This window comes from Pteropus medius, unplaced genomic scaffold (genome assembly GCF_902729225.1).
Source record: "Pteropus medius unplaced genomic scaffold, Ma_sr-lr_union100, whole genome shotgun sequence".
Taxonomy (NCBI): domain Eukaryota; kingdom Metazoa; phylum Chordata; class Mammalia; order Chiroptera; family Pteropodidae; genus Pteropus; species Pteropus medius.
Genome location: NW_024340701.1, coordinates 4,085,875 through 4,105,244, shown reverse-complemented (window position 1 = coordinate 4,105,244; position 19,370 = coordinate 4,085,875). Strand labels below are relative to the sequence as shown.

Genomic DNA, 19,370 nt, shown 5'->3' with positions numbered 1-19,370 from the left:
GAATGATTCCCAGTCTTGTGTAAGCCCTGAAAACTGTGCAGCTCACAGCTCCCTGGTCATTTTTTCATTCTCCCCAACCTATTATCTGTGTGATCAGGAACAAGTTATATAACCTCTCTGAGATTCAGTCTCTGCCTCTATTAAAAAAAGTATTAATGTGCATGTTTCTGTAAGGATTATATGTGTATAATGTACCTGACACAAAAGGAGCTAATTAAATGGCAGCTGCTGCTCTTACTAATATAAATACTACCTTCTTTACTCCATCATTTACTGAATATTTACTGTATACTAGGCAATACATAAGCTTGTTTAATCATTACAACAACTCTATGAAGTAGGTGTTATTATCCACATTTACGGATCAGCAAATTAAAACTCAGAATGGTTACACAACTTGACTAAGGTCACGGTCAGTGGATCTGGGATTTAATTTCACTCCTATGACCTCTTTAGATGACTTTAATGTTAATATGATCAGTTGTACCAAGGAACAAGTTGTAGTCTCTTAACATGGGGTAGCCAGGGACATGATTAAATTAATCAGCAATGGCTGGGCCTTAATGGTTCTAACCCAATGGCTTAAGAAATAAATATAAAGCACCCGCCCATTTTCTGCTTCCTTCCCTCTCTCCCATACACCATATAACTTATGCTAGTCTCAGCTTTCCCTGCCGTCCTTAGAAACCTTTCATTTTATCTTACAGATAATCTTCGGGAAGGGGCAGAGCAGAAGGTGGTATTCATCACTGGACGAGTTCACCCAGGGGAAACACCCTCTTCATTTGTGTGCCAAGGTGAGTTGCAGGATCTCATGGGCTTCCTGTGCTCATCCCCCACATCCAACTGGGGCACCGTGATGATCCTTGGGACACTGTGATAACATACAGAATCATTATCTTGGATGGGAATTCACTTTGCTTCTAAAGAGATTACACTTGATCTCCACTAGGATTTATCTTCAACAAATATTGACTACATATATGAATGGATGAATGAGTGGATGGTTGCACAAATGATAGGTAGGGCTATGTGATGTTCTCTCAAAAATGCTATGTTCAGGATGAGCCAGACAGGGACATACATAGTCTCCAGCTTTGTTTTACTTGTTTCCAGTGGTTTACCAAAATACCAAATCTGGCCCCAGGCCAATGTGCATGTTAGTAGAAGGGCAGACAGTGAACTGAGGAAGTAAGGACTAGCAATTATCCGTTCACTCATTTATTCAATTATTCACTTAACAAACCACTTCTGAAATACCTTCCATGACCAGGGAAGCATGCTTGATATCAGATAACTAGAGGTAAGTGAGACATAATTTCTCCTCTCAAATATATCTCTTTATAACTGCATTTTATTTATTATTAAATATTTAATCTATATAAAATATATTTAGTCAGCAATATATAACAAATATATGCATGTCTATATGTATCGATTAGCAATATAAATATTCAGTAAATAATATATTAATAATAATTTAATGAATGCCCAATTTAAGAAGCAGAATACTGTCTATTCCTTTTAAATCCTTTGTTCTCATGTCTACCTTCGCTCTCACACAAATAACCATCAGCTTGAATTTTGTATTTGTCTTGCTTAACAGATTGCTATACATGTAGGCATTCCTAAACAATGTATTTTTTTGTTTGTTTTACTTGGTTTTGAACTTTAAAAAATGGTATCATTCTGTATGCATTAATGCTGGTTTTCACCCAATATCCATGTTGGTGAATATAGCTGTAGTTTTCATTATGTATTCTACTCCATGTCTGTCTGTACCTCACCTTACCTATCAGTTTTCCTGAAGATAGACAGTTAAGTTGTTTACAGTGTTTTTTCTCACAAACAATGCTGATACAAATGTTCTTACACATGTCACTTCGTGCACATATGCAAATACTTGTCTAGGGTATATAACCATGGACTATAATTGCTGGGTCATAAGATATGTGCTTCTCCACTTTTCCAGATCTTTTTTCACTGCCACGGGCAATGTATAAGAGTTCCTGCTGTCTCATATTCTTGCCAATACTTTTTCATATTTACCTATCTTGCGGGTGTATTATATATAAAATACAGTGCCATATATTTTAAGCACTTTACGTATTTTATTTATTTATTTTTACTAATTTGATTTATTTTAATTCTATGTCATGGGAACTAATATTAACTATATTTTTACATATGAGAAAACTGAAGTTTGGTGACGTTAGGTAATGGGAAAAAAAAAAACCCTAGAGGTTATACAACTTGAGGGAGGTAGCATGCTGCCGTGGAAGTATCTGGTGATTTGTCATCAGACAGTCTTGGGGTCAGATATTGGCTCTGCTGCTTCCTAGCAGTGTGACTTCAGTTTCCCCAAGTGTGAAATAAATTAGGATAACAATACCCGTCTGAAGGCTGTGATGAAGCTGGCATGAGATGAATGTAAACAAACACCCAGTCCTGTTCTTGGCACACAGCAGGCACTCAACAGATGTCCCCTCCTTCCTCATGGGAATCTGAGAAGATGAAGCAGGTAATCTGCTTTGCAAACTATAAGGCACTATGCAGATAAATATGAGGTTTATTTTCCCGTTCATATTTTTCCAGTGCTGTGACAGGCACGACTGCCTCCCGCTGCGTTTCAGGCATGGAGACATTTCCAGGGAGAGAAAGTGATTGCCCAGAGCCAAGCAGCTCAGAAGAGGCACAGCCAGGCTGTCCCAACTCCGCACTCCAGTCACCTTAGCTTACTCCTTGCCATTCTCACTTCCAGCCTCTTTCCATCCCAGCACTGTCCTTGCAGTAACCTTTCCCAGGTCCCTCCTGGTTTTACCAACCCCTTTACTTGCAGCCATCTGTCAGTTACTAAACTTGGCAGCAGACCTGTTCCCCCAGCTGATCAGAGGCAACTATTTTGTCCTTGTTTGTAGAAAGGCAGTAGCCTTACCATCAATATGTTCCCCTCTGGGAGCTCAAATTCCCTTGCCCACCTCCTTGGTGGTGGTCCGCAGACAGAGGGCAGGGCCATCGTCCCCTTTTATAGAGGCGCCCTGAGGCATGGAGGACTTTATGAATAGAGCTCAGGGGCTCTCTCTGTTGGCCCTGCTTTTCCAAAAAGGAATCTGGATGGTGCTGGGTTGATAGTGCTGTCTTGGAGGCTTTCAATCAATGTTTACTCCTTGGCAGAGCCTTTTAATGCCTTCCCACTACCTTCTCGAGATAAACTCCAAACTCCTTGGCATGACATTCATAACCCTCCATGATCTGACTCTTGATCGGGTTCTCTGGCCTCAGCCTAATTGTATCCCAGCCCCACACAACTTAATCCCTGAATGGACAACCTTCTCTCCACCACTGGGCCTTTGCACCTGCTGCTCCTCTGCCTGTGGCTCCTTGCCACTTGGCAAACACCTCTCATCTCCTAAGGCTCATTTCAGGTGCCCTCTGTGGCCCATTCTCTCCAGTCCTCTGCTTGTGCCTGTATTGTTGGTTACCTGATGGTCATCTTCATTACCATGATTTGTTTTACATTTGAGTTATATTTTTTTCTTGCCACTTAAACCGTGAGCTATTTCAGGCTTAGGGTTGGGTCTTCCAGTGTCATTTCCTACATCTGAAAAACAGAGATTATCTTGTTCATTTCATGGGGCTGTTGTGGGGACACATGCTGTGTCGGCTCTGGGATGCTAAATCCTAGTTCAGAAAGAGGAGCCTCAAGGTCACACAGCAGGTAAATGGCAGAAGAGGGCTTTGAATCTAGGCCTCCCAAACCTGTACATGCTTTTTTGCCGAACTCAGGGATGGGAAATGCTAGAAGGCCAAGCTTCTAGCCTGGAAAAACAGCACCTCTTCCCACCCCACAACCAATGTGCATTTTATAGGCTCAGAGAAGTAAAGTGGCCTACCCACGGTCACACAGCTAACTCATGACAGATATGGCCTGGGAACCATCTCCCCAATCCTGCCTTCCTCTTTCTCTATCTCTAACTGTCCCTTGAGACACACGATTCCTCCTTTCTTGAGGCAGCTTAAGTCAGGTATCATTCCCCCACTTTGCCAAAGAGAGACTGAGGCACAGTCTCTTCCAGGGGTCTCTCAGCCCCCTGAAGACAGCCAGGACCACAGCCCTACAGGGCTCAGCTGGGCCAAGCTCTCAACTGGATCACCTCCTCTGCCCACCTCGCTGTGGGGGTGGCAGGAAGGCCCAAGGCCTGAGAGGGTGGCTGAGATACCTTTGGTTCTGTTAACTTCTTCCTCGTTAACTGGCTCAGTGACCTTGAGCGGGAACAGACATGTGAAGCCTGGTCGTCCCCATCTGGCTGGGACCAAGTTTCTCTCCACAGAGCTGCTGACACACCTGCTGGTGGGAGTACAGTGATGACGTCATCCCAGAGCTCCAGAAGCAGGTGTCATTACGGGAGGCAGAGCTTTGATTTCCTCAAGGCTCTGCTTGTGGTGGGACAGCCGAGCCTCGGCCACCACTCTGCTGCCCCCAACCCCTTTCTGGCCTCTATGAGGCTAAACTATCCTTGCTGGCCAGCTACGACAGGGGGCTCGGTGTCGCCCTATAGCAGTGTGTGTGCGGCACGGTCTCTGGAGCTACAGCACCTGGGGTTGGATCCTGGCTCCTCCACTTAGCACATTATGACCTTGGGGATGTCCCATAACCTCCCTGTGACTCTGTTCTTTTTTCTTGAAAGGGAACTATAATAGGGATCCTGCCTCATAGGACTGTTGTCAAGATTGAATGAGTTAAGATTCATAAAGTATTTGGGACAGGATCTGGGGTAGAGTAAGCACTAAATACCTGTTATTAGTAGGGAAGGAGGTAGCACTAAATGAGTACTTTGCAGGTGTCCGGTATGGTTCCTCTAATCTTTGCGGTGAACCCAAAGCCTAGTGTGTGACTTCTACGCTGTGTGCCTCCCCCACTTCCTCGCCTGCTTCCTGAGAGAGCCGTTAGCTGAGCCCTCCTCATCTACATGCCGGGAAGGTCAAGCTGAATGTCCGTAGCTTGGCCGGGACTAGACCTGGGTCTTCCTCCTGGCCCAGTGATTGCTCTTGCATTGAAGCTGACTTCGTAATTAAGATCCTTCATAACTGAATTAATTATAAACCTACATTTATGGAATGATACTGTGGGCAAGGCACATCCCCTCTGGAGGGTGGCATGGGGAGTGGACGTATCAGAGGCTTTGGACTCAGGCAGGCCTGAGTTTGGATCCTGCCACTTCCGCCTCCTAGCTGGGGAACCTTCCTCAAGTCCTCAGTTCTCAGAGCCTCTGTTTCTTCACCTGCAAAATGGGACAGCAGTATGGTCCTCAAGGAGGGTTAAATGAGATCACGTATGTCGGTGCTCACTGCAGCCTCAGGCACATGTGGGTACCAGCCATGCCCACTCTCCCCTCTTCTCGCTCTTCCACAGCAGTCCTACCGGGTCACTGGGCAGCTCTCAGCTCTACTCTTCAGAAAAGCCGAGGGACTCCCTGAACATCACCTGGAAAGTTAGTGGTGGAGTGAGGACTGGGCCCACGTCTCCTGCCCCCCAGTGGTGGAGTGAGGACTGGGCCCACGTCTCCTGCCCCCCAGCCCTGCTGTTATGTGCACGGCCCTCCCTCGGGGAGCTCACCTTCAGGTTATCCTGTGGGGGAAGAGGAGGAGAGAGGGGAACACACACGCACGCACGCGCACACACACCCCACCCACTCACAGCCACCAAGACCAGCACAGCCTAATATTTTCTCTCAGTAAAGTGGTGACCTTTGCCCCTTCCTTCCTCCTCTCCCCTGCTCTGCTTTCTTCTCAACTCAGTCCCTCAGCTCTTCTCCCTCTTGTCTCTCTCTAGCCCAAATAGCCTCACATAAGCACAACGCTAGGTCCACTAAGGGGTTCTCATAGGGTCTTTCTCTTCCCTAAGCCTCTCTCTTCTCATCTGTGAAATGGGCAGAATTGGGGGTGGGAAGAAGGTACGCTGTATGAACTCAGGCCATTCAGTGCCAGACTCCCTACGATTCAGAAATTTGGGTCCGTCGGGCTCAGCTGAGGGAAGATGGGCCTGGTGCCAGGTCAGCAGAGGGCCTGTAATGGGGACCCCCCACTTTGGACCCAAAAGAGATCCCTGACTGTCTAACTTCAAGCCTGGGCTCTTCCCATGGCAGTACCATGCCACTTAGCAGAGACGAGCAACAATAAACCCTACACAGAACACTCTAGAGAGAACATCATGCAGACATACATGCAGATCACTCTGCAAATCATGGATAGATGGTGACACACGTGACAAGAGTTTTTGTCCACTACCCCCAAGAGCATCGGAACTCTTCACTGAAATTATGCGGTTTGGGGGAAAGGGGACCCCAAAAAGACAGATTAAGTTTCCAGCCCCTGGCAGATTGGGGCCTTAAAATGGAAACTGAGTTCAGTTATAGGAAAATAAGGAAAGTTACCTTTCCTAGAGTTTGGGAGATCGAGGCTCGGATCTGCTGTTCAGGTCTGTCTTGTCTCTAGGCTGTGAGCCCCAGCGGGCAGGGACAGGTTTACCTCTTTGCCACTATTTTTTCAGTGCCTGGCTCAGTGCCAGAACAAGAAAAGTCCGCAATAGATATGAGTGACACGAATGACGAAAGATGGACCAGTGATGGGCACTGCATGTTCATTAGCTGGATTGACCTGTAGTTCCATTGGCTCCATTTTACAGATAGGTCAGCGTGCTGACATCACTTGCTGAGTGTCTCACAGGGACTTAGACAGGATTCATACCCGTTCTACTGGCTTCAAGTGTTTCTCTTTCCAGTAAGGCAAGAAGGGAAGAGCCAGGAGTTGCTGTTTCCCTTCCACCAGCTGCGTCCTCGTGACTCTCTGGGCCCCGGTCACCGGAGATCCCCTGCAGGTCACCACCACATTGTACCCTGGTTCCTGACTGCAGCCTCTTTCTGTTTGCTGGCTCTCTGCCCTGTCTGCCCCACTACCTTCACCCCTTTGCCTCCAGAACATCTCCACCCTCCATTACTACTTACTCCAGCCTGCATTCCATGCTGCAGCCAGGGGGCGCTCCAGAATGCAGCTCTGGCCCTGTGCTTTGCAATGGCTCCTGTGCCCTTCATATTCTTCAGCTGGACCAGCAAGTCCGCGTTTCCCTCTCCCGCTTCTCTCTCAGCGTCCTCCCAACACCACACTTTCAGCCAAACCAAGTAACAGCAATGATTAAAACCACACACGTATGCACTTCCTGTGTGCCAGACACTTTGCCTATATTGACTCACAGAGATCCTCACAGTAAGCCACAGGTAATTCTTCTTCTTCTTTCCTCCTGAACCGAGGAGGAAACTGGAACCGAGCGGGTGAGGCCACACAGGTAGTCGAATCCAGATAGTCCAGTTTCAGCATCTTTGCCTTGACACATGAAGCTCTCCCCATGGAACTGAAGAGCCCTCTGTTAGCGAGCAAGCCATCTTCTTCCTCCCCTCCCAGCCTCTGTGCGGGAATTCCCGAGCTCCCGCTGAGCTCTCACTTGCAATTTTCACCACAGCCTTCGCTAGTCTGTACAGTGGGATTGGCTTCCCTACCCGCACCCCTCTAAGGCAGGACCGCCTCTTCGTCAGGGAATGCCAAGCTTACGATGTGGACCTCGCTGTGAATGTTTGTGGAATGAGCGATAATCAGTTCAGCTAACCCTATACTTTGCCAAAGTCAGATGAATTCCTGGGGCCAATCTACCAGTGGGCATTTATTAGGCACCTGCGGTGTGCGCCTCCCTGAACCAAGTACACTGGGAGAAATAACAATATTCAGCTGTGGTTGGCCAGGCGACATCTGGCAGGGCCAGGCCAAGGCTGGCCCAGGGCAGTGACCTCTGCTGCCCAGCTTCCCTGTTCATCCTCCTCCTCCACACTCTAGCCTCCAGTCTTCCCGTCATCCTGCTTCCTCCCACCTTCCTGATTAAATTAGCTGGAAGGACCGGACCCTGCACACTTGTTTAAGAAGGGGCAGAGACCGATCTTAAAGGGTGGATTGTGCCTCCCTGCAGGAGGGAGATTATTCTCCTCACTGGCAGGGGGTATTCTTCTGCTTTGGGAGAGAGAAATAAAATAGATGAAACCAGAGACTGTCAGTGTGGGGTGCATCCTGGAGAACGATCGAGTTCTTTTAATTTTAAAGATGAGAGTAGGCCCACAGGCTTTCTAAAGGTCATCCAGTAACTGAGCCAAAACTGGAACCGAGGTTCGCTGACTGCTGGCTCGTTGGCTTCTCCAGTTCAGTATTCTCATTCGCAAATTCCATAGTTAGTGAACTTCGCAGACCAGGACACCTACTTCCAAAAGCCATTCTGTTTTCCACTACCTGCATTGTCTTTCAATCTTCGATCTAAGCGAGTTAATGAAAGCACATTACAATTTTCGGGTGCTGTGCTAGGCAGTTAAAATACAGGAGTTCTAACCTAGTCACACAGCAATCTTCTAGATTAGGTACTATTATCCCTACATCAAGATGAGAAAACCAGTCAGAGAAAGCTGGTAACCTCTGTAGCTAATAACCAGTTCCGATTCAAATACAGGTCCCTAAGGCCACGTTCTTTCTGCTGCCTCGGTCCTTGCAAGGCTTTCGGCCCATGGCCAGGGATGGCATTTCCTCTCCACTCTTACTTCCTCCAGCTTTCTCCTCAGACTCCTCTCTACTTCCATCCTCCACACCAAAAACAAAGCGAAAGATCTCCTCCCAGTGTTCTGATCAATGGGAATGATTCCTGTTGAACTGCATCTAACCTCAAGCCAAGAGCTGAGTCTAAAACCTCTCCCGTCCTTGCCCCACCCTCAGTCTGAGAGCTGGAGCTCTGGGTGGCTGCAGCCTCCAGTCTGGCTTTGTTTTCTCTCATCCTTTTATTAGCTGCCTAATTGGCAGCCCAATTAATCTGTTCATCTGTGAAGGAGGATGGATCACAATGAGCTACTCCATTTCTAGAAGCCACTCTCTGAGGCAGCGTGGCCAGGCCCTGGGCGCAGGCTGGCTCCTTGATGAAGGGCCGCCGGGGAGCCGGGGTCAATTAGTGGACAGATTAAGCAATTATTACCCCCTAACAAGGGCGCCTGGCATCATTACCCTGCCTGTTTACTGGCAAACCAGCTTTAATATGAAGACCAACAAATAAATTAGGGCATCTGGTCTACTGCCGCATCGGCCGAGAAGTAAATGATGTCCAACTGGCATTCAGCTGCCCATGAATGCTCAGCCTTGGCCTAATGAAAAGCCTGAGATATCCTTCACTGGTCACGGATGCTCTGGAATGTGCTCTGGAGCAGTTTATGATTCCAAGAGCGAAGTGCCTGCTGCTGGGCATGTGGGTTGTTGTTAGTTACCCTGCTGCCTTCCTCCTGTCTGTCTGTCAAAACCTACTTATCTTTCAGGGCCCAGCTCAAAGCTTCTTTCTCCTTGAGGCCTTTCCTGCTCTCTCCAGCAGGAAAGGCATTCCCCCGTCTGCATTTTGGGAGGGTTTTGTACTCTTCTATTACTTCCTAGCATTTCAGTCATTTGGTGGAACCCCAGAGCTCCATTTTGCCCATGAAGGTTCCCAACGAAGAAGTAGAAATGTGGAGAAGAGCGGTGGGGAAAGGGCAGGGCTCCTAGCTGTTTGTTTCCCCCTACTCTGCTGTAGACATGTGCAGGCCGTCACCAGAAAGATACTATGGAGGTGGGTGTCAGGGTCAGATTTGCACTTTTGGAAGATTCCTCTGACATGGTGATGAAGGCACGTTCCAAAGGCGTTTGCTGTCACCCAGGCTAGATGCGATGGTGGCCTAGAGTAGAAGAAAGGCAGAGGGATGGAGATGAGGGGCAGATTTGCTAGATTCAAAGAAGAGACTTGGGCACTGCCGGACTGTGGGAGGAGAGTCATGAGGAATTCAACTTTCCTAAACCTGGCGACTTGGACGCAAGGGGGTGTTGGTGCCAGTGAAAAGCAGAAAGAGTCTGGGACTGTTGAGCAGAGGACTGTCAACGTGGGGACAAGAGCAGAGCTGGGGAACACTGAAGAAACTTCTCTCCTCTCATGTGACTTTATCCAAGTTCCTTCTCCTCTCTGCTTCCAGATGTGGCCATCAGCAACATGAGAGTTTAGATCCCGAAGGTCCCTGACTCCACAGCCATCAGTCCAATGTCAACATTTAGCTAACTGTGTCCATTAGAGAGCAGCTCTTAATTTATTGTTCGGCTTGTTCTGCCTCTCCCCCATCTGTCTGTCAAAACACCGTGGGCCCTCAAAGGCACAGGTCAAACGTTATCTTCTCTCGGAAGCTGACTGTGCTCTCCACGGGAAATGCTCTCTCCCTCCTGCCCATGGGCTTCAATATTATGTCTTGAACTATTTTTTGGAAACAGAGACATATTTATAAAACTCACTGGGTAGCACGTACTCTATAGCCACATATCCACAGTGACTAACAGCATACACCCAAAATCACTTGTTGAGCTCTCATCATTTTCCAAGCTGAGGAAGATGGGCCCCTTCCCTCTTGACACACTTTAACCCAGATTTTTCTCTTTCCCTAGGGATCATTGACTTCCTCATTAGCCAGCACCCGATTGCCCGTGCCCTACGGGAACACCTGGTCTTCAAGATCGCGCCAATGCTCAACCCTGATGGAGTCTACCTGGGCAATTACAGGTGAGAGATGGGTGAGGATGCTTGAAAGCTGGTAGTCATAAGATGGTGGATAGAAACAAGAAGAAGAAAAGGGATATATTTTTGAGGAAAAACATTCAGACTACCCATGAGTTCATTATAGGAAGTTTCACCCTGACTGTTAAGACTGGCTAATGAGCCTTGGCTGTGTCATGCGCAGCCATCTGAGATCACTTGCTGAGGTTTTCTGGGCAGCTTGCTGGACCAGGAATCAGGAGGCCTAATATCAGTTTAGGCACCTGTTTCCTGTGTAACCTTGGGGAATTCACTTTCCCTCTGATGCTCAGTTTCTCTTGCATAGTGGAGACAGTAATTGCTTACCTGACAGGGCACTTGTAAGCATCAAAAGAGATGGTGGGATGAATGTGCTTTGCAGAATATCCCGTGCCTGTTATAATGATTACTGTTTCATCCCTGTGTTTCTTCTTGGAGATCGTTAATGACGGAGAGTATCATCCCAGATCATCTGAATGGCATTTCTTTTTGGTTTGGGCATGCCACATAGCCCCATACTCATTCCTGCGCTCATGTCTTGAATTCTGTTTCTCCTAGCTGCACTATTATGTACAACCTAAAGTCCCACTGCTCAGGGGATCATCAGCCGAAAGAACATTGAATCCTCTCAGATGGCACTATTACCTGTATTAAACACTCAAGGCAACCGACTTGCCCAAAGTCATACAGCTGGTGATTTACAGTCTAACTTTACTGCCCAAATTATACAGCTTTATTACTGATTAGTCCCACAGCTCCCAAGAAAACATTCAAACTCCTCAGCTTTGCATGCAAGGCTCTGTATGACCCGGTGCCTGTCTGTCCACCATGCCGCCTTGCCTCCCACCCTCCTGCTTCACCTCCCACCTTCCATTCTTAGTGGCTCTAGCCACACTAAGCAAAGCCTAGTTCCCGAGACATGTCCTGTTCTTACCTTTAGAAAGGCTGCCCTCTGCCCAGACTCTCCTCATCCCTTCTTCATCTCACTCACCCCCCTTCACAACTCAGCTCATGTTCCTCCTTCTGAAAAACATCCCCCAAACACCCAAACAGAATTGGTCGCTGCCTTCCCTGAGCTCACACCAGCCTGGTTATCAAACAAGTTTTATCCATTACACAGACCCCACTGGCCCTCACTCAGGCCACCGCAGGGCTGGGACTGAGCCTTGACAATCTTAGTATATGCCCCGGTGCCTAGCAGCAGGGATCAGCACACAGTAGGTGCTCAAAAAGTATTTGATGAATACTAGTGAAGAAAAGCTATGACTTTACTGATGCAGAAACTGAGGCCCAGAGATGAGATGAGACTTGCCCGAGGTCAGTGGCAGAGATCAGTCCAGAACCCAGACTGTCTTATACCCAGCCAGGTTCATTTTAAACAGGCTTGGTTTACTGTTTTCCAAGAGCATGGCAACTGGGTCCAGAGGGGCTTCCTAGTCCCCCTGGGTATGAGTTAGAGAGAGCCCCTGGGATGCATGATGCCTTAATTAAAGACAGTTTTGCTTCCTCTCTTAATTGGCACAAGTGATGGTTCATTAGTGCTGGCAGGCTTTACGGCTTGCTGCAGGCCTGAGAGTAATGCCTTCTCACCTTCCCCAGACAGATGCACTGTTAGTGATAATGGCGGTAGAAAAACCATTTGATTTATGTTAACATTTCTGTTTAATTACAAGAGCAGCAGTGGCCAGAGACAGGTCAATACCGTCCACTTCACACACACATTTATGTCATCATCCACTGTCCAGGGATGATGAGTTGGGAAGAAGTCTGTGACCTTGGCCAAAATCCTTCCCCTCTCTCTGGGTTTCAGATGGTCAGTTGGGTAGTCATGGGGAAGTAGATGCTTTAATCTCTTTAAGCTCCAGATTTTGTGATTTGGGATTTCAGGATAAAAGAGCTCTAACCCTCAGAAACAGTTCTGTACTGAAGTTTAAGCCCCCAATGTTCTCCTAGCAAGAATGTGATTCTCATTATGAGAGTGGGAGAAAACCTCTAACCACAGGCATTAATCCTGTTGCTAAAACAGCTCTAGGTAGCTACAAAGAGCCTATCAATCATGAGAACTCACTACTAAAGATTTGGAGAATGTGGAAAATAATAATAAAGACTCAGAATAGAGAGCTTCAAGGTGCCTTAGAGGTCCTCTATGCCAGCCCCTCCCCGAGCCACCCTACTGCCTACAGCAGTTATTTCCCATAGCTTGATGGGACTTGCTAAGTCTTAACAGCAGTGGGGTGGGGGGAAGAATTTGGAGTTTGAACGGATTTGGGAAACAGAGCTAAGCAGAGTTAAACATGTTCTTTTACAATAAGGTTTTTTAGTTTTGGTTATGCTAATAAGCAAGGATCTCAAGAGGGGAAGATAGCATTCAGTGTTTCCCAAAGTTAAGTGTCAAGGAACACTTTTCCTATAGAGCTTGTCTTTCTCCTCCCTGCCCCTCCACCCCCCGCCCCCAGTGGTGTTAGGGTTATAAAACATTGTGGAAAATGCCACCGAGAATTCTGCATCAAGAACTCACACATTTATCTCATTTAATCTTCATATCCACTCTGAGAAGGACGGTCTTTGTTAAGGTTCCTCTGCTTGCAAAGAATAAAAATCTCAAATTAGCTTAAGTACAGGAGGAAAGGTAGGAGGGAGAGAGGGAGGGTGGGAGAGAAGGAAGAAGGAAGCAAGGAAGGAAGGGAAGAAAGAAGGAGGAAGGAGGGAGGGAGGAAGGGAGGGGCAGACTTATAAACAGAGCCAGACCTCACAGGAACTGGTCACATCGCGGGAGACAGGTTTGAACACAGACACCAGACACCGTGCCCTGGCTGCCTCTCTCTCAGGCTCTCCGACTTTCACTCTCTCAATATCCCCTCAGGATGTGCAGTCTCTTAACCCTCAGCGAAGTGAAGTAATCTGCCTTAGGTCCTGTGGCCTATGAGGAACAGGCAAGGGTGCAGGTCTGTCTGAGCCAGAGCGGGTGAACCTTCCTGCTGCCTCACACTCCCACTGTAGCCTGCAGCAGACATGCCAGACCCTGTGTGGAAAACGAGTCAGGCCTGCTCTCAAAGCACTTCCCTTGTCCTCCCCCTCCCCCTTCCTTCCCCCTCTTCCTTCACCTACTTCTCTTTCTTCTACATTGAAGAAACATGGAATTGTCTCCTGGGAAGGGCAATCAGGAGAACTGATCACTCAAAGCTTATATTTAATAACACACATATCTATGCTCTAGCATTTTATGGTATTTATAGAAAACTAGACAAGGTACACTCTAGCATTTAACTGCAAAGGGTGGCAGCTATACCATGATAGATGACACTCTTTATGTTAAGGGGCAGCAGCATTTACTAACTAGACTGTTGTGTATTCTACTAGACCGTGGCTTACGGGAAGGGTATGGAGGGCCCATACTGAAGTTTATAACAACCAAATTACACTCTACAGTAGCCACCTATAATAATTAGAAAATATAACAGTAGATAACAATGATATTATGGCATACAATAAAGACACAGGGCAACTGTACACTCCGTGTCCCTTACTACACTTCAATTACACGGGCCTTTTTCTTTTTCAGAGCCTCTGATATGAAGTAGGTCTCCCATTACACTCTTTCAGAGCATTCTGTTTTGTCCTTTCATGCCAGCCCCCAATCCTGTGTTTGTGACTATTTATTTAATGGCTGTCTCCTTCTGTAGATGGTAAACCCCATAAAGTCAGGACTTCGTCTATCTGCATCCCCAAAGCCAAGTGTGGTGCCTGGCACGGACTGGGCCTTCGATGTATAGTATCTGACTGAATAAATAAACTTTAGCAGCCGTGTTTAGTGATTGTGCCCTGGCACAAGCTACAACTCCCAGTGTAGAGCAGCTATCACTTAGAGTCGTCAAAATCACAGAGACAGAAAGTAGAATCCTGGCTGCCACAGGCTGGAGGGAGAAGGAATGAAGAATTAATTGTTCAGTGGGTATAGAGTTTCGGTTTTATAAGATGAAAAGCATTTTGAATTCGGGTGGTGGTGCTGGTAGCGTGACATTAAGAATGTCCTTAATACCACTGAACTGTACACTTAAAAATGATTCAGATGGTAAATCTTGTGTTATGTGTATTTTACCACAATAAAAAAAAATAAGAATGGCGTGACTACTGATGCAATGTGAGCATCTTCGTAGAGTCTCAGAGGTGGATCTGGGGCCTAGAGGTCTTGAGGGATGAATACAGTCACTTCAGGTATCGCAGACCCAAGAAGCTGCAGGGGACTCCTAGATGGGAGGCCACTGGGTTGGGGGGTGACTGTCATCAGTTGGCAATCCTCAATGTCCGGCAGTAGGTGCAGCCACCCATACGCACTGCAGCATTTGCTTGCTCTGCCACCTCCTCCTCCCCCATCACCTTCTTTGCAGAGAATACAGCCCCCACCCCCACCTGTGTACCCCACCGAGTTTTCTTCTGAGCATGTGTAATGCACGAGTTGCCTTGCATTTGAAAAACAGACTCTCCATCTCCATATGACAATATGAAACTCTGTGTTGGGTTTGCATTTCTTAATTAGGTGCTTGTCATTGTGTATTCCATAGAGCCACGTATAAGTAAACAGTCATAGACCTTTGAATAAATTTATTGGTTTTATTTATGTTTCTGGGCATAAAAATCTATAATTACCAGGTACAGCCTCAGTATAACTGGTATTTAATGACAATTACTTTTTGTTACCATAGAAATGAGTCCAAAGTAGTTACCCATAATTTCTCATTTCCCAAACCTCACACATGCTGAATTGCAATATTACCATAGTAATTGCCTATTAGTCATCATAAAATACGCAGTTACCCAAAAGATAGCAAGATGCTGTGAAATTTCTCATCTTCAGAAAGCCTCAGTGTTTCTTGGGAACGTGAAGGCGGGGGAGAGGAGCAGGCCTCCATGGGTGGTGCAGAAATGATTCAGCTTTGTAGCAGGGCACTGCGGATACCGCGGTGGAAACGGATGCTGCTGCAATCTGCAGACCCGCGCCTCATGTCTCTTGGCCCTGGTGCTCCTCACGTAGCAGCGAACGCTCGAGTGTAGTCAATCCAATTTAACTAAGGTTTGTAGAGGGCCTGCTGAGTGTCAGGCCCTGTGTCGGGCCTTAGGGAAGCAGATGGAAATCAGAGGCAGCCCTTCTCAATAAGAATCCCTGTGGCTGTCCCGGGTGTGTGTGTGTGCGCGCGTGCGTGTGTGTAATGCTATAGAGGCCTAGATAGAATTCGAGCTAATGTCTAAGTGCTTACAAACTATACATCATATATGTCATTGCATTTAACTCTCACAGTAGCCCTATGATGAACGCCGTATTGTGGCCCTATTTTAAACAGAGGAAATTGAGATACAGAGGTACCAAGGAGCTTGCTCCAGGTCCCTCAGCAGGAAGAGTCAGATTAGGTTTTTGACCCTAGGCAGGCCAGTCATAGCCTGCTACAGATTTAACCCCCTGCTACACTACTGAAAACAGTGAGTGTTTCCTTCTGAGCGAGTGATGAGGGGGAGGTTTTTGAGAGATGGAAGATATATAGGAGTTCGCCAGACATAAAAAGGAGATAAAGATAGATTTGCATAGCAAAATATCATTAAAGATGGCAGAGGGTGAAACACTACGGGAGATATTTCCAACACACACACACACACACACTGACTGACCTTGTCCTCCTCAACATCCAAAGGAGGAAACATTTTAAACTGTCCAAAACAGAACAAAAAATTAGGTCTATAGAATTGATGTCAATATCTTTTGTTCTTTAACAGCATAAAAACTGCATTTTTCATCAAGCTTGAAATGAAAAACAAAGCTTCACTGCAACTATTGTCTTCCAGAAAGATCTGCCAGCGCCATCTTGCTGTGCCTCCTTCTCCACCCCAGCCACGTTTCTCTCGCCTGCTTGGCGCCTCTGTCGTAGTGTTATCAGCCTTGGAGTAGAAAGGGTGCTCAGAGACATCTGATCCAGTGCCCACCCAGAGCAGGGGTCACCCTCAGAAGTATCCCCAAGTGACAGCCGTGCCCCTCTGTTGTTCACCTCCAGCCGGGTCTGGGTGGTTCTCTCTCCTTTCCAAAGTGTCATATTGCACTGACACCAGTTCTGATCATCTGCTTCTTCCCCTCCATGAAGGATTACTCAGATTCAGTCCGCTGTTCACACAGCGGCCCTTTAGCTGTTCCAAGACTGTGTTCCCACTCCTCCCTACTCACTCCAACCACTCCTGCTCTCCAGGCTGAAGATCCCCAAAACCTTCCAACTGCCCACGTGGAATCTGAAATCCATTCCTCTCCCAGTCCTTCCTGCCGTCCTCTGAACATACTCCAGATGTTCGTCATTGTCTGTCTTTGAGGCGTGGGGTCCACCTCTGAACAGTTATGAGGATCACAATGATGATGACGACGATGGTGGTGGCAATGTTGACGGTGATGAGGAGTAGTTAACATCCAGTGATGTATTGTTTTACTTAATTCTTAGAACAACTCCATCATTATTCTTATTTTGCAGATGAGGAAACTAAGGCATATGTAGGTCAGGTAACACCCTCAAGTTGTAGAACTAGCTAGTGGAATAGGAGCAGGGAGAGACTATCACAGGCCCAATTGTGAGGACCATACTTCTGAAACAGGCCATATGTACATTGCTATCTGACACTGAGCTCTTCTCAACTTAAATCTTTCCACTTGCATTTCTACTAAGTCACAATTTCCCACCTTCTGTTAGAGCCTTACGAGAAGTCTGTGGCATAGGCAGGGCAGGACTCACTTTCCCACTTCGAGCAAAGAAGAAACCAAGCCACAGAGAGACGAAGTAACTCATTCAAGGTCACACAGCGAGTGAGCCGCATAGTCCAGATGAAGCATGAATGACAGCAGGGGCCAGACAGAACTTTAGCTCCTGCTTTATGTAACCTGAGTGATGTTTCTATGGAGGCTGAAAGGACATCGGGGCTGGCAGTGTAATCAGGTGTCTAACCCACAAGTGCACACCGCCAAAACCAATTATTCAAATGAGCTTCCCAGCCAGGTTCCACAGAAAAGGCCAGATGGCTAGATGTCTGTGGAGGCAGCTCCCCATCTCTGTCCCTGAAAGCAACTGAATAGCATTTCAAAGTTAAGAGTTGATAGCAAGTTGATTTTAATAATTGACTCTACAGTGAAGACAGGCCTCCGAGGAGACCGTAACCCAGAAATGGCGGCTGGGGAGTCTGGAGGAGCTAAACATCATGATAGAATCAAGAACTTCATCATTTCTGGTCTTAGTTCCTCAACCACTGCTTGAACAGTGTCAGTTTTCTATGTAAAGTCTTTCCATGGCTCCCACTGACCATCAGAAGGAAACGGAACTCCTTAGCTTGGTATTTAAGGCATATGCAGTGTCCTAGAACTTCCTTCTCGACTTCATCTCTCACAATTCACCTCACCCCTGCCCTGTACCTCCCCCCTCCATCAGTCCCCTTGCCTTCCTGGGCCCTCTCCAGTGCCCTGAAGTGGCCTACTCTAGTTCACACCTTGGCCTTCGCTGGCACTCGGCCCCTCCTTAAGAAACCTTTCAACCAAATTATTTCTTTCCCCTCTCCTTTTTTTCCCCTTTCTTCCCCTCCCCCTCCATTCCTTCCCTCCCACATTCACCCAGAGCGTACTCTGTGCCATGCATTGGAGAACTGAGATGGACTTTGCCCTCATGGAGGAGGTGCCATTTAAGAAGAGTCTTGAGGGATGAGTAAGAGTTAGCCAGGGGAAGAGCATGGCAACACGTTCTAAACCAAAGGGATCATGATGTTAAATGATAACAGTGATGATAATAACACAAACATAAAGTGAACTTATACCAGCTGCCAGGTTCTGTTCTAAGTGTTTTATGCGTATTATTTCCACCAGAGATGTAGGGGTGATAATTCATCGTATTCCCACTCCTACTCTCATCCTGTTTCTGCCAAGTTCAAAGGAGGTACAGGGATTAGAAAGATAGAGGTCAAAGTATTAGTTTTATTATTGATAAAAGTGGGATTTGGAAGGCATGGCTTATATCTGTGGCTAAAATCGGCCTCTTTTTACCTCACCGCCAAATTCAACTTCCTCACCAGCCACAAGCAGAGCAGGAAGAGAGCTGTCTCCCAAAAGCACACCATGTGGCAGAAAAGAGGCCAGAATGTACCCTCCCTACAGAACGAAACAAGCTGTGCCAAGAGAGGCTAGGCCTAACAAGCCCTGCACCTTTTCTCAGGCTGACCAATCAGATAAGTTCCATCCCCTCCCTCAGGAAGAGGAAGAAAGGGGATGTAGACAAAGAACTATTTTCTCTACTCCTGGGGACTAAAAGTCTCCACTCAGATTGAAAGCAGTTGGGGGTTTGTCCCAACAACACCCTGAACCTATGAGGTAGGTTCTTGTATTATCTTCATATTACAGACCAGGAAGCTGAAGCACAAAGAGAGGTTAAATCATTTGCCCAACGCCTCATGATCATAGGGAGATCCAAGCATCAAAACCAGAGAGCTAGCTCGGAGCCCAAGCACTCAGCCTCTGAGCCTTGCTGCCTGCACCCTGAGTGAGCAGGGAGCCTGGGAGAATGCCAGGTGGTCTGGCATGGCTGATACATGTGATTGGGGCTGCAGCCCACAGTATAGGTTCACACACAGCACAAAGGTCCCAGGTAACAGGGCAGGTAGAGGCTGACCTTCAGCCCAGCCCTAACAAGCCTTGAGACTTGGAGGA

The 19,370-nt window shown here is 47.1% G+C and overlaps 1 protein-coding gene across 1 annotated transcript in view; it reads left to right on the top strand.

Moving 5' to 3' along the window:
* AGBL4 (AGBL carboxypeptidase 4) overlaps window positions 1-19,370 on the top strand; it is a 1,011,660-nt gene that overhangs the window by 900,390 nt on the left and 91,900 nt on the right. Inside the window, exons 7-8 of the mRNA XM_039885641.1 lie at window positions 708-797; window positions 10,531-10,645. Of these exons, the coding sequence (XP_039741575.1) occupies window positions 708-797; window positions 10,531-10,645 (205 nt within the window). The remainder of the gene's footprint in view (window positions 1-707; window positions 798-10,530; window positions 10,646-19,370) is intronic.